General features: G+C 45.8%; 4 protein-coding genes across 5 annotated transcripts; 3 read left to right on the plus strand and 1 right to left on the minus strand.

Annotated features, from left to right (window-relative positions):
- Positions 1-650: 650 nt before the first annotated feature.
- Positions 651-3489, plus strand: wnt4b (wingless-type MMTV integration site family, member 4b; the record flags this gene model as incomplete). Of its 2 annotated transcripts, XM_084471332.1 has the most annotated exons (8): positions 651-739; positions 1222-1375; positions 1479-1563; positions 1693-1824; positions 2073-2215; positions 2410-2550; positions 2856-3018; positions 3320-3489. In XM_084471332.1, the coding sequence occupies 8 exons, from the start codon at positions 651-653 to the stop codon at positions 3487-3489; spliced, it is 1077 nt and encodes a 358-aa protein (XP_084327458.1). The 2 variants fall into 2 exon arrangements, with proteins under 2 accessions (XP_084327458.1, XP_084327457.1); XM_084471331.1 differs by having other exon boundaries at positions 1479-1824.
- An 836-nt stretch (positions 3490-4325) lies between these two features.
- On the minus strand, positions 4326-8199 carry cdc42l (cell division cycle 42, like). Its single transcript, XM_084471626.1, has 6 exons — positions 8162-8199; positions 7092-7196; positions 6871-6943; positions 6573-6682; positions 6038-6235; positions 4326-5385 (listed from the first exon to the last, which is right to left on the minus strand). Exons 2-6 carry the CDS (start codon positions 7194-7196, stop codon positions 5296-5298), a joined length of 576 nt encoding a protein of 191 aa, XP_084327752.1. The 5' UTR covers positions 8162-8199; the 3' UTR covers positions 4326-5295.
- Positions 8200-10286: 2087 nt separating this feature from the next.
- mlf2 (myeloid leukemia factor 2) lies at positions 10287-18076 on the plus strand. The gene is made up of 8 exons (XM_084471557.1): positions 10287-10559; positions 10949-11060; positions 11256-11291; positions 11683-11736; positions 11895-12023; positions 13708-13867; positions 14504-14724; positions 16447-18076. Exons 1-7 carry the CDS (start codon positions 10516-10518, stop codon positions 14719-14721), a joined length of 753 nt encoding a protein of 250 aa, XP_084327683.1. The 5' UTR covers positions 10287-10515; the 3' UTR covers positions 14722-14724; positions 16447-18076.
- Positions 18077-18525: 449 nt separating this feature from the next.
- On the plus strand, positions 18526-24842 carry LOC311350972 (gamma-enolase; the record flags this gene model as incomplete). The annotated part of the gene is made up of 12 exons (XM_084471063.1): positions 18526-18568; positions 19269-19354; positions 19740-19835; positions 20084-20142; positions 20278-20347; positions 20497-20630; positions 20905-21127; positions 21436-21633; positions 23089-23165; positions 23757-23881; positions 24200-24308; positions 24786-24842. Coding segments are annotated over exons 2-12 (1233 nt in total), but the record flags the coding sequence as incomplete, so codon positions are not given.

Here is a 24842-nt window from a genome sequence, read left to right on the forward strand (position 1 = left end):
CTTCAGATATAAAGTGAAAATTGGGATTACATTACCTATTCATCTACACCGAATGAGGACAACTGGTTACAAGGCAAGAACTGGTAAGAAATATAACTCACTTATGTAATCTTGTAAATAAATCTTAAGGGAAATCTTGTAAGGGATCCAAGGCTTCAATATGTGTGGACAGTTGTGCAGATCATTTTTGATATATATATATATATATACTTTTAAGCAATGTAGACAAATCTGTGCACATTGCAAATAGAGTACAGTACAGATAAATTTATTAAATTATTTAAATGTTTCAATCTAATCTGATCAACAGATAGGCTATCATTATAATAATATATATATAATAATATATATTATAATAGTTCAATCAGCCAAACACAATCGTACAGTAAAAAAACAAAAACGTACAGTAATAGTCGTAGACATTCTGGGAGCAGTAACTACTTTTCAACACCAAATTGCTCATCCCTCCCTCTCTCCTCCCTGGACCTGATCAACAGATATGCGGGGATTATCCCCGGGTTCTGGGCCACAAGCGTAGAACAGCTGTGGACCTGCGGGCCAGAGCGACTGGGGGAGCACAGGGGAGGCTCACCACCGGCCATCCAAGGACCAATCGCTTGACACACAGAGACGGACAGATAGACAGTCTGATGCCAACTGTCTCTGCTGTCAATCTCACGACACCACTCCTCCTGTTGTTGCTATGGGCAATCCACCCCTCCATGGCAACCAACTGGCTGTAAGTCTGGCGCGCGAAAAAAGGCAGCGAGAGAAAGGAGGGAGTTTTGTTTGTCATGCTATAACTTTTAAAAGATGGTGACGTGTCTCTAAATCTCTTTCTGTCGTTCCCCTTTCTCCCTTTGTGTCTCTCCACTCCGTGACCTTTTCTCTTTCCCTCCCTCCGCCTTCACTGTGCCTCCTCTGTCCCCTTTGTCCGTCAGTCCGTCCCTCGTTTCCTTTCTCCCTAAAAAACGTCTCCCCATTGTTACCTCTGCCACCTTCTTTTTTCCCCTCCCTTTCTCTCCCTGACTTCTGCACGCCTTCGCTGTTCTTCTCCCCACCCTTGTTACCCGTCTCCTCCTTTATTGCCTCTCTCTTTGAAACCCAGCGTCCTCCATCACCCCATCCCCTCCCCCATACCCCCACCCCCTCCCCTGTAATGAAGCATGCCCTGTTCCCAACCTGTTCCCAACCTGTTCCCTGCCTGCTTCTCTCCCCTAGCTCCCTGGCCAGACTGCCCCGCTCCAGGCCCGTGTCAGGTGACGCCCCCTGCGCGCGGCTACGAGGGCTGTCCTCGGGGCAGGTGGGGGTGTGCAGGGCGAGGGGGGAGGTCATGGAGTCCGTGCGCAAGGCCGCCGAGATGGTGATCGAGGAGGTACGCAAACCACGACGCCCAGTGTCAATGTCGTTATGGTGAAAAAAACTCGGGAATGCGTCCGATAAACCGCTGTATGTCCGCTTTGAATGTCCCCACTCAGTGCCAGCACCAGTTCAGGAACCGGCGTTGGAACTGCTCCACCACGCCCCGTGGGATCAACGTGTTTGGGAAGGTCCTGCATCAAGGTGAGAGGACTCTTCATGGGAATGACCGCAGATTGGTTTCCTGCAGGGGGCGTGTCATCATGCCGACGTCGGAGCATCTTCTTCCTCTCTTGAGTCACTGTCGTCTCATCCTCTGTTCTCCTGAACCAGGGACGCGCGAGGCGGCCTTCGTGCACGCCCTGTCCTCGGCGGCGGTGGCGATGGCGGTGACGCGGGCCTGCAGCCGGGGGGAGCTGGAGAGGTGTGGCTGCGACAGGAAGGTCAGGGGGGTCAGCCCGGAAGGTGAGCTCATAGACACACAGCTGTCCCCACGAACACAGATCTGATGAGATGCGGGCTTCACAATAAAAACTGTTGATTGGAACAAGATTAACAATAATGTGTTATATTCGATGCACCACCTCTCTCTTTGCGCTCTCTCACTCTCTCTGAAGTACCGCCAAACACAATGACACATTCCTTGCATGTGAAGACCTACCTGGCAGCACAACCCTGTTCAGAGTCTAGCTCTCTGTCTCCGCTGTGCCCAGGGTTTCAGTGGTCGGGCTGCAGTGACAACCTGTCCTACGGGGTGGCCTTCTCCCAGACGTTTGTGGACGAACAGGAGAGAGCTAAGGGCTTATCAGCAGGTCGACCACTCATGAATATCCACAACAACGAGGCCGGTCGGAAGGTCGGTCACTGGCAGCAACACCCTGACTCATCCCTTTCTCATTTCGCTTATTTACAACAAGCAGGACATTTCCTTTTTCTCCCCAACCGAAAAATGTTTCATTGTCATTTCCTTTTTGGTTTTCATTCCTCTTTTGAATCCACACGTCTCTCTCTCTCTCTCTCTCTCTCTCCCTCTCTCTCTCTCTCCCCCAGGCTATTCTGCACAATATGCAGGTGGAGTGTAAGTGCCACGGCGTCTCAGGCTCCTGTGAGCTGAGAACCTGCTGGAAGGTCATGCCCCCGTTCAGGCGTGTCGGAGCGGTGCTCAAGGAACGCTTTGACGGTGCCACGGAGGTATACCAGCATGCTCTATTTTTTCAGAGAATTAACTGAATACTGATTCCTTGCATGTTGTTCATGGGCTTTCAGAGGCTTTCAGAGTGAAGAGAGAGAGGGTAGTTGGTCGAAGAAGAATCGATCGCAGGTCGAAATCGATTCGAACCAGGGTTTATTTCCTATAGGGTCTGCGTGTTGAGTCACTGAGCTTCCCCCAAGTGCTAGAGATTCCTGATCAGAAACTCAAAGGTCGGATGTAATGTATTCTTCTCAGGCTTATTGACTATTGACCCATCTCTCCATCCACTCGGTCTTCATCGCAGGTGCGTCTGACTCGTATAGGATCAAGGACTGCTCTCTTGCCCCGAGACCCCCAGGTGAAGCCCCCAGCCGCCAGGGACCTGGTGTACCTGGCTCCTTCCCCGGACTTCTGTCATCTGGACCCCGACAACGGCATCCCTGGCACGGCTGGGAGACGCTGCAACGGTGAGAGCTGCCATTCTGAAATGAGATGGGATACTAGGATTATAACAAACATTTACATTTAGTGATTTAGCAGAGGCTTTTACCCAAAGCCACAAAACAAGTGAGACTAGATCGAAGAATACAATCAAGACTGGAGTAGCAACAAAACAGTTTATACAACAAAAACAACAACTGGACTGGAGTGCAGATTAGCAACAGGGAAACAAAGACGCACATCAATCCAAAAACACACATGGTCTCCATCCACTCCTTGATAGTCCTTATCACAGTGATGTGAACATGTTGTTCCCCCTGGTCGCAGGCACGTCCCGGCTCGCCCCGGACGGCTGTGAGCTGGTGTGCTGTGGGCCCGGGTACCGAGCGGGCCGGGCGGAGGTGGTCCAGCGCTGCTCCTGCAAGTTCTCCTGGTGCTGCTCAGTCCGCTGCCAGCAGTGCAAGAACACAGTGACTATCCACACCTGCAGAGTCTGATAGGGCTTAGGCATGCACGCACACACACAAACATACACAGACTCACACTATACAAAAGACAGATCCTGTTAAACACACACTTACTATTTAACGCAGCTGTTTTAGGCAAGGTTATAACGGGAACTTGTTTTTAAAGTAATCTGCTTCACTTTATCCTGTAGTAGTGGCCAGTTTTACATACACTTTTAGGGCCAAAGCAAGTAGGATAAACATGGGCCAAGCCATTGAAGGAAACATACACACCCTTATCAAGAATCAGACAAGACCAGACGAGAAGAGAATCACAGGCATGGGCACATATCCAAAAACAGTGTATCTCATAGAACTGACATGTTTTGTTTGTTTGAAATTAACCAAAACTAATGATATTACAGCACTTACTGCTTGTCTGCGCATCCGTCTATGATCTGAACCCACTGTCATAGGTAGAATGTCTTTGTACATTTAATGTATTTATATCTTTTTGTGTCATCGTCTTGGCTTATTTATTTGTATATCTGCCATTCAGTCCTTGCTCTTTTCTTTCCATTCAAAACAGGGGTGCCTTAAACAGCAAAAAGTAACTTTCTTATCAGTGTGTCTTGTTTTCCATCTCACACTAATGTGATCCTTTTGACATGTATGCAATTGCAAAAAAAATATCAGTTTTTAGGGCAATTAAAACGATACTGTAGTACATCCAATCTGAATTGTTTTTTCTTGTCTATAAACAAAAAGGTAAATGACAGACCTTAGTTTTCTAGTGGATACGTGAAGCTCTTAATAATAATATAGTATATATAGTATACTAATAATATTAGTAATATACAAAGCCCATTCCAATTAAAAATACCATAGTCAGTCAAATCATTTTATTACAAACATTCTTTGATTGCAAACACCCAAAAGGTTTCTAAGAAAAATTATTTCAAGTTCTATAAAGATGAGGATCTGGTCAAAATAGAACAGTATATCTTGTTATATTATCAATCACAAAATATGGATACACTAGCAGAAGTTCCAAATAAAACAAAATGACTCCTTAAAAAAAGAAAGAATAAAACGACATAGAATTAATATAACATACAGAAAAATAATAAAATATAATTGATTTCGAATCAAGTCACCAGCAAAAAGGCAGATTGGCGACAATGCACTTGGTCTTCCCAAAATTCCCTTGGAGGATGAAATAAACAGCTAGCCTGGTTTGGAGTGACAATACATCTCTTGTACATTTCTTTGTACAATCAATCAAAGTGGCAGAAAAAAAGAGAGATACAGCATTAGTCCACAGTAGGTTGCTCGTTGGATCTACAAAAGCACTGCATACTAAGCAACTCAAACCGTATCTTAAGTGTAAGTAGAAAAGAAAGAAAAAAAAACAAAATCGGCTTGCTAGTAGGCAGAAAAAACGCCGGGAAAAAAAGGACACAAAAAGTAGGCAATAGGCTGGCTGCAACCGTATACAAATATTTCCTAAAAAAGAGGGGCAATGGAGTCAGGCGGGGGGGCCAGCCCCACCCAGATATCGATAGGAGTAACACTGCTATTACTAGAAGCAGGAAGACAAGCGGAGGAGCGGAGCGCGGTCATCCCACGGCGGTGACCGCGTCAGGACAACACAGGCTCCCTCCTGCGTGGCCTCTTTCAATACATAATATGAAGGCACAATCTGTGTACGTGGATCGCAGCTTAGGTCAATGCCGGTCATCCCTGCTCTCTTGTTCTGTCCCTTTCTCCCCTCCCCTCCCCACAAGCCGTTGATCCGTATCCCTCGTGTTTCGTATTCACCCCGGGTTCCTCCCCCTATCCCCAGTGCGGGCTCTTCTAGAGCAGCATGCAGCGCTTCTTGGGCTTGGTCTCTGGTGGCTCCAGGGCGGCCAGGATGGCCTCGTCAAACACATTCTTCAGTCCTCGCTTCACGAGCGAGGGAGATAGGGAGAGGGAGAGAGAGAGAGAGGGTCAAAGTGGTGCAAATAGTTAAAGGGTTAGATCAAGATTTTTCGTATTTTTCGTCTTTTGTGGAGACAAGAGCAGTGAGACCACTTTTTTGGACGATTGGTTCAGTGATCCTGCGGTACATGATTCCGAGGTGGCGTAGCATTAGCTCCACAACTCAATTTAAAAGGTGCAGTGTGTAGGATTTAGTGGCCTCTAGCGGTGAGGTAGTAGATTGCAACCAACTGAATACACCGCAACCCTCTGTAATTAAATATGTAAAAAAGACAACTTCCAAAACAAAGAATACAGCTTATTTTACAAGCAGTTAATGTCAGGGCTACCACTATATCATGACAGCCCGCCCCACAGAGAATGAAACTGTTATTCTGAACAAAATATTTAGTAGTAACGTAGTAACTCATTTTTGGGAATACGCCTTTTGAACAGTTTATTACACATACACACATAGATAGATTTATGTTGGGTTATCTGGAAGGTGTTGAGTTGAGTTGTGGAGCTAATGCTACTGCGCTTGGTAATTGAAATCAGCACACTAATGCTCATGCTACCAACTATGTATCGGGGGGGGGGGGGGGGGGGGGGTAAAACTAGTAATAAGGACACTCACCTGTGTGAGCGCAGAGCACTCCACGTATTTGACGGCGCGGAGGTCGCGGGCCAGCTTGTCTCCACTCTCGGGAGACAGGGGGCGCTGTTTGTTCTTGGCCAGCTTCTCCACGGTGTTGCTGTCGTCCCGCAGATCCACCTGGGTGCCCACCAGGAGGAACGGGGTGCGGGGACAATGATGAGAGATCTCAGGGACCCACTGCAGGCACAAACAGAAGATATATACATTTTAGAGGAAAATAAACAGTTTTTTGTTGTCAAGTAATGATCATTTGAGCAGAAGATGAGCATTACTTATTTGCTGTTGATGCTAACTTTTAATTTTGCACCCGCTTTTAAACAAAGCAACTTACAGTGACTACAAACCCAGGTCATAGAACAAAGGATATCTTTTCAGGTCGGTTGCAGACTTGGGGAATTAAACCCACTACCATTTGGCTGAGAGTGCAACACCCTAGCCACTACACTATCGGGCCCCCATGGTACAAGGTAAAAGATTCTAGAAATCAAATCCAAAAATCTAATCAAATTCCAACCTTCTCGCGGACGTTCTCAAAGGATGAAGGGGACACGACGGAGAAACACACAAGGAACACGTCCGTCTGGGGGTAGCTGAGGGGTCGCAATCTGTCATAATCCTCTTGACCTGTGAGCGCCAATCAGAAAGAACCGAGGAGACAGACAGTTGATATAATCCAATGGACGGGTTAGGAAAAGGAAACAACAAGAACGGACAGTGGAAATAAAGGTGGTTAACGGAAAGAATTGAGATGATCAGTTGATTGAATTTCGTTTGTTTACGAGATTGAGATAGAAGGTTTAGAATGAAGTTACCTGCTGTGTCAAAAAGCCCAAGTGTATAGGGCTCACCACCGATCATAACAGTCACTGCATAGTTGTCAAAGACCTTTAGAAACCAAGAAAATATACTTTGTTAACAATATGAGGTGAAATTCAAGATTCTTATTCATATAACTATTACAATCCATTTCCTAGAGAGTGAGATTGTGCATGGCAAATAATGTTTTTTTCTCTCCAATGTTAACATTTCTTACCGTGGGCACATATTCTGAAGGGAACTTGTTTGTTGTGTAGGAAATCAGTAGACATGTTTTTCCTACAGCACCGTCACCGACCACAACACATTTTATAGTCTGCATCTATGGGTGAAAGAAACAATGATTGAGAATCTCAACCGGAAAGATAACAGGCAAGAGCACCGAGGCATACAGAGGAAACAACACAACCTGAACCACATTATTCCTAAATTTAGACCCTTTACATCAGTCACATGCGTGACCAGATGATAAATACCTCCCATGTTTTACAATAATCAGCAACAAATATGAATAATAAAAGGTTAGTGACGTCTATCACAACGGGACATGTTTTTTTTTTTTTTTTGACTTAGGGTTAGACTTAGGGAGTTAACTTGATAGCAGATCTTTCGTAGGTGTGTTCCTACACGCGCGGAAACATTAACGACAGTAAAGAAAGAAGGCTTCCGCATACATCAGCTTCATGCCAAGGATGGACCGGGGCAGAGGAACTGCATAGGCCCAGCCTGAGTCACAACACTTTCAGACAGGACTTGAACGCTTCATGAACAATTTAATTCATATTATACTTTTTTTTTTTTTTAAAGGCATTCGAAAATAATAGCCTAAGTTCAGGATCAGACGCCATTAGATGTATAAAATAACTACAGCTATAATATAAATAACGCTAGAGAGAAAAATGAACCTCCACATGAATCTCGAAGCTGTAGTTCCAGCCTGATTTACCATCCAGGTCTTAATAAATAAATTGTCATGTGGGCCCGAACGTATTACCACGAGTCACGACTTATATTGTTGAATAAGCGAGCCAATAAGTGTAGGATCATCCCGAACAGACGAAGCCTAATGACAGCTTCATTGACAGGGAGTTCTCCTCACACCGGGCTAGCTCTTCGGCTAACTCGGCGGATTGTTGGAGAATACAAAGAGGAACCAACAAGAAATAGTTCGCTGTCGCTAAAGGGTCACCGACATGTAAGTGCTGCCGTTAAATCTAGGATTTAATATCTACATTTAACACCATTTAAACAACGCTGACTTCTTTTTTAAAAAAAAACTCTACTTACGTTTTTTTCGGGGCAGGTTAGGCGTTGGTTACATCCGGGTTTACAAAACGAATAACATTTTTGCGCAACCGCAAACGGGACGCTCGAGCAGCCTCCGCGCGGACCTCTGAGAGGGCGGCACTGACCCCTAGTGGACCAATCAGGTAGAGCTCTGGGCTTGATTTGAAAAACAAGTGATTAAAGATATAGAATCACAGGGAGTCCTAAGTACAGCCAGGTGCTCATCCATGCATAGACGTGTATAATTACCTTTGAATCTATAAAAATGATGTTTATATTGGTTGTGCATTTCATAAGAGTGCATATCCCCCCGGGATGAATAAAATGTAGGCGGGGCTTAGCCGGTGGCAGAAAGCCAAGTCTCATGACAGGTTGTCTCTGTAGCGGTGGCAGTCAAATACTACACTCAAACACACACACACACACACACACACACACGCACAAACTTCAGACAAAAAACATAACTATTGGCCTTTCACACACTCCATTTATTTGATGGGTTTGTCGGCGTAAGATAAGGAGAGAAGAAAACGAAATACACCCATACTCACAGTGTCCTTTTTGGCGTTAACTAGTAAATGGCCAATTTTGTTGACAAGCTTGTATACTGAAGAGAAACTAAAAGCAATACAAGTAGTTATGTGTGTCATTATGTGCTTTGTGGCAATGTCCAAGATATAGGATTAGGACTTAAGTTGGTTGAAGATTGTGTGCGACGGACCAAATGATTGCCTAGAGCCAGGGGCTAGACACAATACATAATTATACAATTTATGGACTATTAAACAATTACATAATAACAGCTAACTGCCTCCGCATGGCTGATAATTGTAACTCTTAACCTATCAAGGGAATGTGTAACAAATTAAATTTTATAGAATATATATTCTATGAATTGCATAATAACTATTTATAAAGCACCTCTCAATATAATATAACATAGCCCCATTGCATTGTATATTATTGTTATATTTATTGTGATTAAATGCTATTTTCAGCATTCAGCTCTACAATATAAATAAGAGTAAAACAGTTTTCTTTAAAGAAAACTAGTGGATTTGAGGATAGGACTTCCAAACTTAAAATCGGGCCTACACAATTGTATTGCTCCGCTTAAAGAATATAAAATTCTGCAATGCAAAAACAATGTCTTACATAGACTTCTGATTGAGTAGCATGATGATTTCTTTATAAAGGTCACAGATGATGACATGGGGGAGCCGGGAGCCCTATACGTTCGCATATGAGTGCTCTGTTAATGAAAATATAAGTCTTATCTGATTGTATTTAATGGCGATAAACCCACAATGTTGCACTTCTAGGATCTGTACGCAGGCTTCTGGTTTCACAAAAATCTCAGTTTGTCATTTCTGAGCAACTTTCTCTCAATAAGTCTAAAGCAATCAATCAACTCAGAACAATATGCTCCACAAACATATTGACATAAGGTTGCTGATGGTTGACAATCCTTGATTTTTGTGAAATCAAAGGCTTGCCGATACAAAGAGGATGACACGAGCTGTCCGTATAGGAGCAATATTAATAGGTGTTTCGCCTTTAAATGCTGGACAGGAGTAACATTTAATTTAGATTATCAGCAGAAGTCCTACAGCCTTATCATAAACAGGTTGCAATGTATCAATGATTATTGAGGAAGACTACTAAAGACCAATTCTGATTCATGTCTCTTAATTTTGCTGCATTTATAATTTCCTGAAATTAATACTTGTCTTTTCACTTGGCTTGGTGGTGACAAAGTTCACTTTTTTAGATCAAAGGGCCTATTCACAGATTGACATTTATGATTATCTTTCTTGTTGATTGGAAATTGGCCTGTAAGTTGTAACGTTAATTAATTAACGTTACAACTTAGTTAATTAACAATTAAAAATTGACCTTCTTACGAAATAGTCCTGTGTTCAGGAAATATAAACTATTTTCAAAAGACAGAAGAAGAGGCTGTTAATAGTAGGTTATATGAAAAATGTAAAATGAGTTTGTACCTTTAAATTAATTTGATGAATTTAAGTCAGAAATGCTTTTGCTTTGAAAGAATCGTCCGGAAGTCCAAACTCGTAATATTTGTGCTGACTTGCTGATGTTTTTGCTTCCTTTGTCAGAAAGACTTCCGTTTATATTTTTGGTGCAGGTAGCTTGAAAATACAATTACCATTTAGAGTACTGAAAAGATACCGTACCGCCTGACCCGTTGTGAGGATATCGCCCAGTGCCACAGTACAGGGGATCTGTTCGCTGCTCTGCTGGGGGCTTTGAATCCAAAAGACCACTGTTGTCTTGTTGACCGACCATTTATATAGCTAGCTGGCTAATACTAGCTAGCTGAATTACCTAACATGTTTCGATTCTTGAATGACGTTGATGACAGTCCTTTCATGATGTGAGTTATGCTCGTATTATAATGTGATATTATGTGTCAGTGTCAGCCGATTTTAGTGAAACACGCAGAACCAATGCAATGTACGTTATTAACACGCTTGCTTGTGCATGCTATACTGGAGCAGAAACCTATCGAATGATTGACTTGCAAGCATGTAGGGGCCCACTGTCCATCCTTCAGAGCTCAGGATGAGGCTCAGAGCGTTTTTACAATACAGGCATAGCCCTGCAAGTATAGTTTTGTATCCATTGCATGCATTTGGTTTGGTTGTCGCAAATCCCTTCAAGCTCAATGTCTATTTGTCACAGCTGTGTGTCCACACTGAACCCAATACACAGGGACATTGATGTCGTTGGTCCTATTTTAAAGTGTGATCTTTTCTCTTACAGGGATCCATTTGCAGCTCACCGACAGCAGATGGGGGGTCTATTTGGATCATTTGGGTTTGAACCTTTCCCTCTTGCCCCACAGATTCAGCCTCCACGTGCACCTCATCTCCAGGTGTGTGTGTGTGTGTGTGTGTGTGTGTGTGTGTGTGTGTGTGTGTGTGTGTGTGTGTGTGTGTGTGTGTGTGTGTGTGTGTGTGTGTGTGTGTGTGTGTGTGTGTGTGTGTGTGTGTGTTATTCAAGCCATACATTTGTAATCCTGAACTGTTTTGAGTTTAAACTTGGTTTATATTCTTTTTTTTTCTATTAGGCTGGTGCCTTGGCTCCTTTTGGCATGATGGGAATGGTGAGTCATTTTTTTATCATGTTGGAATGTCAACATTTCCGTATTATCCACAGTCCAAACCTCTACAAATATATTGTCAGAGGGGGAAAAGGTTAACCTGGATTTGCAAGATTAGGAACCTGCGAGATTCATTCTTGAGTCTTCAAGGTACGCTGCAAACCACCAGTGGTTTGGACCAGTCAGCGTCCTATGAGGAACTGTGTTATCTACATGATTCGTGATAGAAAGCAGATGTAGACAGATGTCCAGTCACCTGCCAAGTGTTTTTTGAAAGTGCATGCTCCTGTTCAAACAGTTTCCAACGATGATGGTTCTGCCTAACAAACCATCTGTGTAATAAACCAGCCATTGATTGATTGATTTAACATCTAATGAACTATTCCTATTGCAGGGTGGCGGGTTCATGGATATGTTTGGCATGATGGGTGGAATGATGGAGAATATGGTGAGTAGTTTTATTTGATCAAACATTGGTATCGTAAAACTAGTGCATCGCTAGTATAGCAATATATCACAAAATGGGTCCAGCTGGCCCCTCTGTCAGGCGGATTGATGGAATCCTATCTCTTCAACTCCCTACACACGCGCCTCCTTGTCTACCAGGAGAGAATGTCGGGTTCCCCCAACTGTCAGACGTACTCCTCGTCGACGGTGATTTCCTACTCCTCCTTAGACTCCGGCGCTCCCAAAGTCTTCCAACAGACCAGCGAAATGAGAACGGCACCTGGAGGGGTGAGTACGCGCTGCCTCACTCCCGCCTGCTTTTATTTTTTTGAAAGCTTTTCCTACACACACAGGGCCATGGCAAAGTAATCAGGGCCAGGTGTCATTAAGTCCAGCACCAATCCGTTTTATTATTTTCATGGCCGTTAATCACGTCTGGGGACCCAGGGGGCTTCACAGACCAATGTGTGAAGTTGGAAGGACAGGTTGATGATGCCTTTGGGACCCAGTGCTCAGGCAGGCTAGAGGGGAAGCCTCCCCCCTCCTCAAAACAGCACAGTCTATTACTGAGTCATGCAGAGAAGGTCCCTGCTCCAGCAGAGCAATTGTTGAGCAATTTGTGAGCGATTTCAGGTTATGTAGGAAAGTAGCCATGGCAATTACAAAAACACATAAATAATACACATTTTCTCTGTTCCCTTCTGATATTATTCTTATGCGATGGCCTTTAAACATACCTGTTATACCATTCACGACATGTCAAATAGACCTAGGTCTTAAATTGAGTGATCATAGTTTAAATTACACCTCTTGCACTCATTAGGCAACCCTTAAAGATTTAAAGTCTATGTATATATTTAGGGCTGGGCGATGTTTTGGTTGAATTTATTTATTGGCATTTTTACTTTCCTACTGTTTGTGAAATGGCTAAACCGCAAAACGTATAAAGTTCTAGACTCTGCAGAGTTGTTTTCCCTTAAAAAGCAAGTCAACCCGCTGTTTCCAACATTATTTAAAAAATATGTTTTGTGCGGAGAGTTCTGTGAAGCAGGTTGCGTATTACGACCCAACTTTGGGATACCTTTTTAAGTAACGTTGGTGTGTATGTGCTTTATAATGAGCGACATTCTATTTGAAATGCACCACACACCGTGTTGGTATACAGGGAAGCAAAACCCTCACTAGGACGTAGACATCAAAATATATCTCCGCTCAGACAGAGCTCTACACATCCACAAACACTGTAGCATTATACTATAGTTGTCTGGGAAGCCCAATGGCTCATCAACACTGGATCAGGCATTGCAGCGATTTCCGCAAACTGCTTCGGCAATGTGGGAGCATCACTCCATGGCCCAATACAGGGCTCACGTTGCATGGTTAACTAGATTCTATTTTATCCATAGGACAAATCGCCCAGACCTAGATGCATGTTTTTCTAACAGTGGCGATGTGCGAACTGGGTGGGTGTGTTTAGAGAACTGACTGTTGTAAAGGTGTCCTGTTTTGAACTGATCTAAAATAAATCAGCTGTTGTTTACCGGGCAACATTGTGATTGTCGCACAGCCAACTGATCACCTCCGTTCCTCAGCTTTGTGGGATGTTATTGAGATGAGAAGAGGCTCATTAACATACTCCAACAGGGTTGTTGTAGCTGTCAGTTAGTTTGCATGGTATTTGGATGTGTCGTAGCTATGTCATTTTTATCGCTCGTATGATTTATTCCCTTTATAACGTCTCCCTTTGTTTGCCCTCTCCGTTTTGAATGCTTGGAGAGCACCGTCCACAGTCATGGAGCCCTCCCACTGACAAAGGCTAGACTATAGTGGCACGTAAACAGCAGGTTGGCTGTGGACGACCGTAGACGTGCCATGCCCCACAGTGATCTCTGAGTCATGACCCACGCATGTTATTCTCGGTTCAGTGATCAGTTCTATCATGATTTCATGCTGGACTGGTGCGTGTGCCCAGATCCGTGAGACGCGCCAGGCCATGCGTGACAGTGAGAGTGGCGTGGAGCGCCTGGCCATCGGCCACCACATCCGAGACCGCGGGCACGTAATGGAGCGCTCACGGAACCGCCGCACGGGCGACCACGAGGAGCGACAGGACTACATCAACCTGGAGGAGAGTGAGTACATGGAGGGATTACACACCGTATGCTTAGGATGCATGGGCTTTGGTCATTTAGCCCACATGTGCGTGCAGTGGCTAGGACCACCCAGTTGAAGGGCTACCGTGGTGTGATCCCAAATGTCTACCTGTAGGCCAAAAAAAAAAAGAGGGAAAAGATGACCCCCGACCCCTGGTTGGTCATGATGAGGGGATGAATCTGAATACACTGCATGGTGATGAGGATAAAAGCATCCAAATCCCAACATTTTAACCTTAAAGGTCCCATGACATGTCACCAGGTGTGGGTGTGATCAGCCGTTACGAGCCGTTTTGAAAATCGGTCTCTTCTGACGTCACAAGTGGGCGTGTCCACCTAGATGTGTGACGGATAGATGAGCAACGTTTGCTACAGTCCGCCGGGTAGGCTGGTAGACCGATCTATCCAGCGCGGCGCATCTAGGTGGACACGCCCACTTGTGATGTCAGAAGAGACAGATTTTCAAAAGGGCTTGTAGCGGCTGATCACACTCACACCTGGTGGCACGCCGTGGGACCTTTTTAATCTCTAACGAATTGTTTTGGTTACACAAAGAGACGGTTAAGGAACAAGTCCCTGAACACCCGTGTCCGTCTCTCCCTCTCTGCCCGCCAGACGAAGCGGCGGCATTCGACGAGGAGTGGAGGCGGGAGGCGGGGAGGTACCCGCCCCCGGGCGCCCGCGGGCTGGACTACGGCCGCGACCGGCGAGCGGGCGGTCAGCAGCTGGCCCTCGCTGCGCCCCCATCCTCCGAGTCCCCGCCAATCCACCGCCACGAGTCCCCCAGGCACCCCCCGCCGCCGCCCCACAACCGCCCGCGCTACGACTGGTGAGAGGTAAGTGGACCACTGTGTGTGTGTGTGTGTGTGTGTGTGTGTGTGTGTGTGTGTGTGTGTGTGTGTGTGTGTGTGTGTGTGTGTGTGTGTGTGTGTGTGTGTGTGTGTGTGTGTGTGTGTGTGTGTGTGTGTGTGTAAAAGAGAGGGCAAGCGCTAGGGATGGGTACCGAAACCCGGTATTATACAGGCCCCGGCTGAATCATTAAAGAGCATAGTATTGATACGCTGCAACGTACCCGATGCTGCTATCGGTATTGGAGAAGTTAAGGAAATATATTTTCTATTCATTAAGGCTGGTCAAACGTTGCAATAGGTACCTGTAGTTTTATAACTCCCTTAAGAGGGCGGGGCCAGCTCCCTCTGCCTTCCCTCACTAATGAAGGAAGCATGTTCTCTATACATCTAGCCTAGATAAACGGTGCTACAGTTATATCAGGTTCTCCCCAAACAATGGGGCGAATGAACTGTTTCAAAACCGGGCTGTCGCCACGCAGACATTTAGTTGACGTGGTTGTTTATTTCAATGTTATTTCCTGAAACAGTTGAAGTTGCTAGAACACAGGTTTATTAATACAAGACTTCAAAAAGCAAAACTCCAACAATCCGAGTAGCCCAAGTGCTGTGTTGAGGGAGTCAGTGGCCTCCTCTGGGTGACGGAGGCTTTAATGGGAAGGGGGACAAACGCCAGACGAGACACCAGGCGCCGCCCAGAAGAAAGACCACACGGGTCGGAAGATTCAATGTTAGGTTTGTTCTGTGTTCAATAGACTGGGCTGTAGTGGATAACGATTTTGGGCCGTAGTGGATATCGTTTTTGAGCAGTGCTGGAACGGCTGGGTTTCATGGACGCTGTACGCAGCGCCGGTGGGAAAGCTCTCCTTGGAAACTTCGACCCACTTGCGGTCTAATTAAGACACTCAGATTTGAACGTGGTACCTCCAATGATCATGAAACTAAAAAGCCGGTTTGTACGTTGTTCAATGAGATGGCATGTGCTGTCCTAGGCTACTAGCGTTGTAAGAGCATCCAAAGAACAACCACACAGGCCCTGTACTTGATCACCGACTGCCAGAAAAGGAATAAAGGCAGACATGCTGATCTACCAGTTGTATATTATGTTAATTTATTTCTGAAGCGATAAGACTTCAGTTAAGAGTAATAGTATCGGTAACATCGTAAAATCCCGATCCCTAGCGAGCGCCCGTTGTGCTACACTGCAGAAGACATCTGAGGTCTGCAAAACCACGACCCAAACCCAGCCTCAAACTGATGAGTAACCCACATATACAACTGGGTATACAGCTATACAGCACCGCCGCGCCCCATATGCAGAGCGCGTAGGGCCCCAAGTACCTGGGGCCAAGTACCCAGCCAACAACCAGCAGACGTACAACCCCCCCCCCCCGCCAACAATCTGCCACGTAGGGCCCCCAAAAGCTTAAATACGGCTCTGTATATATATATTGCAGCAGAGCCTACAATATATTATGTAGGCCTATACCAAATATATTTAACGTCTTTCAAATGGATTAGTGATAGCATATTGATTATCATCATCATCGTGGCGTATAATTGTGTGTTCCGTCCGTCTGAAACAAACCAAATTCATGAAATGTTTCTTAAACTAACGCCGGGGCTTGTATGATGATGATGATGATGATGCACTGGTGTGATGGTGTGGATAAGACCCTGAGTTAATGTTTGCCTGCTTTCTCTTCTCAGGGTTTGAGGCATGAGAAGAGGAGTGATGATGATGATAAAGAGGAGGAGGAAGACGACAAGAGAGAGAGAGAGAGAGAGAGAAAGAGAGATGAAAGCTTTTGCCCGACGCTGTGAAACAGGATGAAGAAGGAACCTCGTGGTCATAAGAGTTGGACCATTATAGATGTTTGTTATGACTGGACTGTCTATATATAAATTATACATATAACACGCAAACACACACACACACACACCAATATCCAGTAATTTGTAGTTAGACTTCTCCGCTGTTACTGTCAAACACAAGAGACACACACTCTCCTTCCAATGCACACATGCATAGAACAACACACACGCACACACACACACACACACACACACTTTGTATATAGAGACACATTCTCAAAACTTGACATGCGTTTGTGCCCCACAGCACTATAAAGTATACGGTGCTACACCACAGTACATGCATCCTCTGTACAGTCCACTTTATGTTTGTGAAGACACTTGTGTGTCTGTGGATAGAATTGTATACCGTTGACTTAATTAAACTGATTAGAAAATCATTAAACATTGTTAGATAATTGCAAAAACTGATCGTGTTGTCTCTGGCTTAATTGCACAATAGAGCCTTTTCACAGAGATGTCTTGGGACAAACACGCTGACTCTCAAACACTAATGAGTGGGTATGTTGCTTTTATGTAGCAGGGCCTGGGTAGTAGTCTTATCGTCACTAGTTTAGTCTACTACCCGTGCCCTTGTGCATTAAGGTTGCAGACCCATAATTAGTGTTATGTGCCACACCTCTCCTCTGTTGACACCTCTTTGAAAGCCTCTTTGAGTTACTCTTAAAGAGTCGATATGCTGTACACATGCCCGATATTGGATTGCTTTTTTTTTTTTTGGTCTTTTTATTTGAAGAAATTATATTTGTAATTATGTTTTCGTACACCTCATCACCAGCCAACCACTTTGATACAATTCTGCTGAAAATTGAAAAATGTTTTAAGAGTTCTGTGTGTGCGTCCCACTGTACCCATTGGTCCGTGAATGGGTCCACTGGCCTCCAGATGCAACATGCTCTGAATGAATGACCCATTGAAACCAGTTTTAAATAAGTCTAATATTGCACTGGCTCAGCACATTATAACTGCTTCTGTCATTCCATTCAACAGTGGTGCTCAGCGGCTCGCCGTCTCCTCTTTACCTCCTTCAATGCCCACACCTGACCGGTCCAATCACATGCTTGCTCATGTGACCTGACCCCTCCCCCCCCCCTCTCCCCAACACCTAGTTCTGTCTTGGTACTTTATGACTGTGCAGCTGTAGTTGGTTGTGTGGTCTTTTTCTATTAAATGGTTAATGGTCAGATGTGCAGGCCTTGGTTTCTTAGGGACCAGTTAGGTTCCAAAACATTGCTCCATTCTCATCGTTTCTGGTGATGGAGGACAATAAGTGAGGCTGAGGAATATAGGAATGGAATAGTGTTTAGATGTGTTATTTTGGTTGCCAAACTAGTCTCTAGTTGATGATCAGTAGTTTACAATGAGTAACTACTGATCAATGTCTTAAGAGAGATTCATGTCATGTATATGATATACCTGTACCTATCATATTGCTTGGATATCTGCTAATTAGCCATTGCGTCATTAGCTAAATGATTGTCCAACCCATCTCCTTAAAATCAACCAGGTACTTAATGTGTTCATGTCCTGCATCGCTCTGATCATTGCAGTCATGACCTACTAAATTAAATGGAAAAGATTCTGTGCCATTTTTAGTCCATCCCCAGCTTCACCTCAGCCATTTTATTTCTCAACATCTTGCTGGTACCTCGCCAAAGCGCATTACACGCACCCTTAGGTCTCTCTCTCTCTCTCTCTCCCCCCCCCCCCCCCACGCTCTCGCTCTCATCTCTTACCCCCGGCTTCTCCCTCATGCCCCACCCCCTTTCCCCTTGCATCCTCCAATGACTCACACGCTCCCCCTCCCCCCATATGTCACACGTTCTCAGTCCACCCCCCCCGCCCCCCCCCTCCTCCTCCTCCTCCTCCTCCCTGCATCCTTACCTCCATCCTCTCCTCTCTGCTCTCATTCGCCCACATTTGCTCCCTCTCTGCCAGACACCACACAGGCTTGCAGGTAATGATTACAAAGATCAATCTATTTCTTTATTCCCTCCCGTCATTCCCTCGAGCCTCCCCCCCCCCCCCCTTTACTACCCCCCTTCTCATCTCTCCGTTGTGTTTTTTGGGAGGTACTCGTTATATCTGTACAGCGAACGATGCCATTCTACAAATGACAGCAGCTTGTATGTGCAGGGCATGACAGTACAGCAGTGTTCACGTTGAGGATAAAATGTTGTCATTCCTAGCCTTTGATTTAGTGTGCGTGCGCTTGTTGTTCACAAGCCGCGTGCCTTATATAGGGAGCATCTGTTCCACGGCTCTTCATCCCTGAGGAGGATGAGGAGTGTGCTGTCAGATGTCTGTGTGTGTATTTGTGCGTGTGAGGGGGAAGAGCGAAAAGTCTTCATCTTTATGCAACGCCAAAAACAGCTGATGTTGGAATGTCATTAGGATGAACTGCATTTCATGGCTAATTACACGTTGTTTCAGATGGATCTAGGCTGTCACGTCATCTTGTTGCGATTTAACAACATGTATATTGGTGGTGGGACTTAAACTTTTAATGAATCCCCTGTTATCTTACATTTTGATGTTGTGTGATAGGACGAATTGTGTTGTACGTGCATCAGTGTGTACCCTGGCATGCAGCCCTGGCATCCATGTTGGTTTTATACCTCGTCAACGTTCCCCTGAATTGGATGATATTTTTGCAGGATGTCGATAATAAACATCGTTGCCCGGGAAATCTTGGACTCCAGGGGAAACCCAACTGTGGAAGTAGATCTGCAAACTGCCAAAGGTTAAATAACCACCCGTCTCTCACACAATGAATCACTGCCCACGCAAAACTCAAATGTACCCAGTGTGTGTGTGGATGTGTTCAAATGTGTATGCACCAGAAAAATAAAGAGACACAGTATATTGGCTTTATCTTAGCATTACATCATGTCCATGTATAAAATATCAACCTCCTGTGCCATTTTCTCTCTCTCTCTCTCTCCCTCCCTCTCCCTCTCCCACTCCTTCTCTCTCCCTCTCCCACTCCTTTTCCCTCTCTCTCTCTCTGTCTCTCTCTCTCTGTCTCTCTCTCTGTCTCTCTCTCTCTTGCTCTCTCTCGCTCTCTCTATGTGCCTCGCTCTACCTGCCAATCCCCGCCCCCCACCCCCAACCTCTCCGTCCCTCAGGTCTGTTCAGGGCGGCCGTGCCCAGCGGAGCCTCCACCGGCATCTATGAGGCCCTGGAGCTCAGGGACGGAGACAAGAACCGCTACAAGGGCAAAGGTCAGCGTCTGCTGAGGCGCTGTGAAGACTGCGCTGCACTGTGCTCCACCTCATTGCTATTTCTTCTCCTGTCTCCATCCGTCTATTTTCTCTCTGTCTGTCTAACCCACATCTTTTGATCTCTGACTGAATTCCTTTGCGTGCCATCAGGTTCCATCTGATGATAGTCCTTGACCTTATTTTATGACACCTTGATCTTTCATGTTGCCGGAGGCTGAATGCTTGTTTCTTTTTGTATTTGATGTCAGGCGTCCTGAAGGCGGTTGGTCATATCAATGACACCATTGCACCAAAGCTCGTTGAGTCGGTGAGTTGGGAGGTAGCGGGTGTTTACGAGGGCCCAATAAACGCAGGAGGAGGAGATGCATTTTGAAGGGGTGAGCATGTATTTCCATTCAAGGATGGGATTCATTCTCACCGTGTCACCGGTTTTCTCTTTCAGGGAATCAGCGTGGTGGAGCAGGAGAAACTGGACAATCTGATGATTGAGATGGACGGCACCGAGAACAAATGTACGATCATTTATATAGCATACCATGATGTATAACAATAAGCTATAAACAATAACCATATGCTAATTATTTTATTGTAATATAATGCATGATACTGTATGTAGACAACAGGATAATCCGTTTGACATTCACCATTGTGTCTCCTGCAGCCAAGTTTGGGGCCAATGCTATTCTCGGTGTCTCCCTGGCCATATGCAAAGCCGGTGCAACGGAGAAAGGCGTCCCCCTCTACCGCCATATTGCTGACTTGGCAGGAAACACAGAGCTGGTCCTACCCGTTCCTGTAAGTCCCCATCCTTTAATTAATTGTGTTATACTGCATTGCAGTTTGCATGAATATAAAAAAATACGAAATAGTTGGCAGGATAGTGTACTGGTAAGGGTTGTTTGACTCCCAGCCTCAAGGCACCGGGTGCGATCCCCAGTGCCTGCAGTCTCCCTGTAGGTGTCCTTTATCAAGACGCCTCCCTCCTACCGGCTCCGTAATGACACCCAAGTGCCCTGTAAGGATCAAATTATTAAATGCTACTAAATGCTATGCTTGTTTGGCTTTTCAGGCTTTCAATGTGATCAACGGAGGCTCCCATGCCGGTAACAAGCTGGCCATGCAGGAGTTCATGGTCCTCCCAGTGGGGGCCGAGTCCTTCCGGGATGCCCTGCGCGTAGGGGCAGAGCTCTACCAGACCCTGAGGGGGGTCATCAAGGAGAAGTATGGCCAGGATGCCACCAACGTGGGCGACGAGGGGGGATTCGCCCCCAACATCCTGGAGAATTCTGAAGGTGTGGCACTGAGAGCAACCCCCACACCCTCCAGCAGCCTTCCACCTGAGCAGTCACAACGTCGCCTTGTCTGTCTTCCCTTCACTATCTACTGTCTCCTCTTTAAAGCCACCGTTTTAGATTAATGTACACTAAATAACATATACGGGTCAGGCATCTTGCTCACGGAGACTGAGGACACTGGGGTTGAAACTAACCATAATAAATAAATGGGTCTCTCTCTTGCTCTCTCTCTCGCTCTCTCTCTCTCTCTCTCTCTCTCTCTCTCTCTCTCTCTCTCTCTCTCTCTCTCTCTCTCTCTCTCTCAGCCCTGGAGCTGTTGAAGACGGCCATCGAGAAGGCCGGCTTCACTGACAAGGTGGTGATCGGCATGGATGTGGCCGCGTCCGAGTTCTTCATCGAGGGAAAGTACGACCTGGACTTCAAGTCTCCCCCCAACGCCGCACGCCACATCAGCGGGCAGGAGCTGGCCGACATCTACCAGGGGTTTGTCAACAACTACCCAGGTGAGGGGTGTTGATGGGATGGCGAGGGTGGTGGTAGTGGTGGGGGTGGTTGTTGGAAAGGGGATGGGATGGTGATGTGGGTGGTGGGGTTAGTAGTGAATGCAGGGTCTGGTGATGGGGTGGTGGAGTGTTAGTGATCGGGGTGGTCATGTGGGTAGTGACAGTGACAGTTGAATGGCTGGTGGTGAGGGGAGTAGTAATAAGGGTGGGAGTGGTAATGAGGGGGATACGGGTTAGTCATTGTGATGAGGGAGGTGGTGATGACAGTGGCGGAGATGCCATGGTAAATGTCCACATGCGACACCAGCATCGCTGCATATAGGCTCTTTATATATACACCATTAAAGTGTCCACTCATGGCTATAGATTACAGTAACCAGGGCCCCCTTAACGATGTTAATAAGACACTTCCTTCGGCTGCAGGGTTCAAACATACAAAGTGTTAATGATTATGGCTGGAGCCTTTACAGCCTCCCTGTGAATGGATTCCTGGTCCTTTCGCTAGAATTGCTGCCACCGCGAGGGGGGGGGGGAGAAGGAGATGGAGAGAGGGGAGATATGTAAAGAATGAGAGAATGGAGGCGGCTGGTGGCTCTCCTCGCGACACTTGTGCTCCATTAAAGAGGTTTTAATTATGCGCTAGAGTGCACATTTGGCAAAATGGGAGTCGTTCGGATGGAGCTTTTAACCCCAGTAAAGGGCCCTTTCCCTCGCTGCATGTGTGTAAGTGTGTCTGTGTGTCTGTTAGGGTTTGTGTTGTTGTGTTGTATGTTTGTGTCCATGTGTTACTATATGCGTATGACTAATAGCTTCACGGCTGAGCTGACTTTTAAGGCCTACAACAGAGATAAAGATAAGGAGAGATGTTCAAATGTTACCCAGGGTGGAATGGTATATTTTAGAGGTAACTGAAGGAATTCATTCCATACATACCTTTACACCCCCAATTAAGACCAGAATCTATTGTTTCACTATTTCATGGAGACACAAGATGAAGAATAAAGTGGAACCATACAGGGCAAATTAATTAATGAAATCAGTCAAAAGAAAAGGTTTTATTACAGAAAATCTCAAATTCAATGTGAAACGCAGTGGGTGACAAAGAAACAGTTTAAATCAACAGGACAAAACAATCTCCCCAACACATTCACAGCAGATAGTAGTGAAACCGCTTTGGTTACCATCGAATGTAATTAAAAAATACTTAGATAATACTTACTGCTTTTCCTTGACGTAAGAGTCCCCTCCCTCATCGGTTTCATCTTATCCTCCTTTAGCTGCTCCAAACCATCTGTCCAGTTGTTTTTTTACATTCTTGGATGTGCAGCGAAACATTTGTGCCATGTTGCAAATTTGTATTGTAGGTTTGCTCAAACTTAAAGGTACTACTTTGGATGAATCATTATCCCCGAGGAGGAGCCTCTAAATGTAATGCAATGACATTTCCCCCCACAGTGGTTTCTATTGAGGACCCTTTTGACCAGGATGACTGGCCTGCTTGGAGCCAGTTCACTGCCTCTGTAGGAATACAGGTAAACCACACCATTACTGTGTCGTCCAACACCAAACCTGCATAATAATCATCAGCCCCCCCACCTCAGACACACTCAAACAAATCAAATCCGAATATTTTTGTGTTTGTGTGCGTTTGTCAAACACAAACACGTAGCATTGGCACAATGTCTGTTATCCTCCAGCACACAGCCGAGTCCTCGTGTGTGATTCAGATTTATTTAATCAATGAATTGCATGGGAACAACATTGTGTGGTGAATGGCTCGAAGACGCTGGTACAGCTGCTCTGTCATCTGGGCGGATCTGAACCATATTGAGCGGCATTATTGTAGAGTTAAACCCACAACTCAGAAGCCTGCGCACGTGCGCACGTGCGTACGTGGGCGGGCCACGCGACTTGCGGTGAGCCGAGTTTTCACATCAAGGTTGTGTCGGAGTTATATTCCTCTTGTGTCACTAGGACTGCACAGACTCTATGGACGGTCGGTTTAAGTAACCCTCGGATTCAAAACAGAGAAAAACTATACAAATAAAAATAAATCGACCTCAACAACATATCTCTGCCTCTCTCTATCTCTTTCTCTCCGTGAATGTGTGTAAACACACCAGGTGGTAGGGGACGACCTGACGGTCACCAATCCCCGCAGGATCGAGCGGGCTCTGGAGGAGAAGGCCTGCAACTGCCTGCTGCTCAAAGTCAACCAGATCGGCTCCGTCACCGAGTCCATCAAGGCGTGAGTTGTAGCAGCCAGCGTGTGTGGCGTTGTTGGGCTTGGCTTCTTTTGGAAGGAGTTGTGATATTTCAGGCGGTCTGCTTGTGTCTGGGCGGTACAGTTTTGTCTCTGACTGTGTGTCTTGCATGACTATGCCTGTCTCATTAAAATGTAACTGGGGTTTTTATTGATCATAATGACAACTGGGTGTCAATCAAAAATGGATGGATTGATTGAGAATTGGGATTGGGAATTGTAATCCACAGTGTAGGCCACAAAGTCACAAATGTGTGTGTGTGTGTGTGTGTGTGTGTGTGTGTGTGTGTGTGCGGTGCCCAGGTGTAAGCTGGCCCAGGAGAACGGCTGGGGCGTCATGGTCAGCCATCGATCGGGGGAGACCGAGGACACCTTCATCGCAGACCTGGTGGTGGGCCTCTGCACCGGCCAGGTAACACACACACACACACACACACACACACACACACACACACACACACACACACACACACACACACACACACACACACACACACACACACACACACACACACACACGTGCATCAACACAAATGCACACCCATCCATCCATGCGACCTCAGAGGAACCTCCACTCCATTTATATTTCATTAATTACATTCAACCAATAAGCATTATTCTGTAATATCCTCATCTCCCTATGTGTGAGTGCACAGTAAGAATGAAAAAAGTTCTGTCGCCAGTTTAAAATGTTGCATCGATGTGCCGCGAGGTCAGGTGGCAGGCACTGCAGTGATCCGAAACCAGCGCCCTGCCAGAATGCACAAGATAATGGCAGCAGATCAACGGGGCCTCACTACCTACCAGCGCTGAATATAAAATACTGTTCCTTCCTGAGACTGATTCTCGTCTTCACCGCCCCCCCCCCCCCCCCCTCCCCTTACTGCAGATCAAGACTGGAGCTCCATGTCGATCTGAGCGTCTGGCCAAATACAATCAGCTCATG

This window comes from Micromesistius poutassou (assembly GCF_964030765.1).
Source record: "Micromesistius poutassou genome assembly, chromosome: 8".
NCBI lineage: Eukaryota > Metazoa > Chordata > Actinopteri > Gadiformes > Gadidae > Micromesistius > Micromesistius poutassou.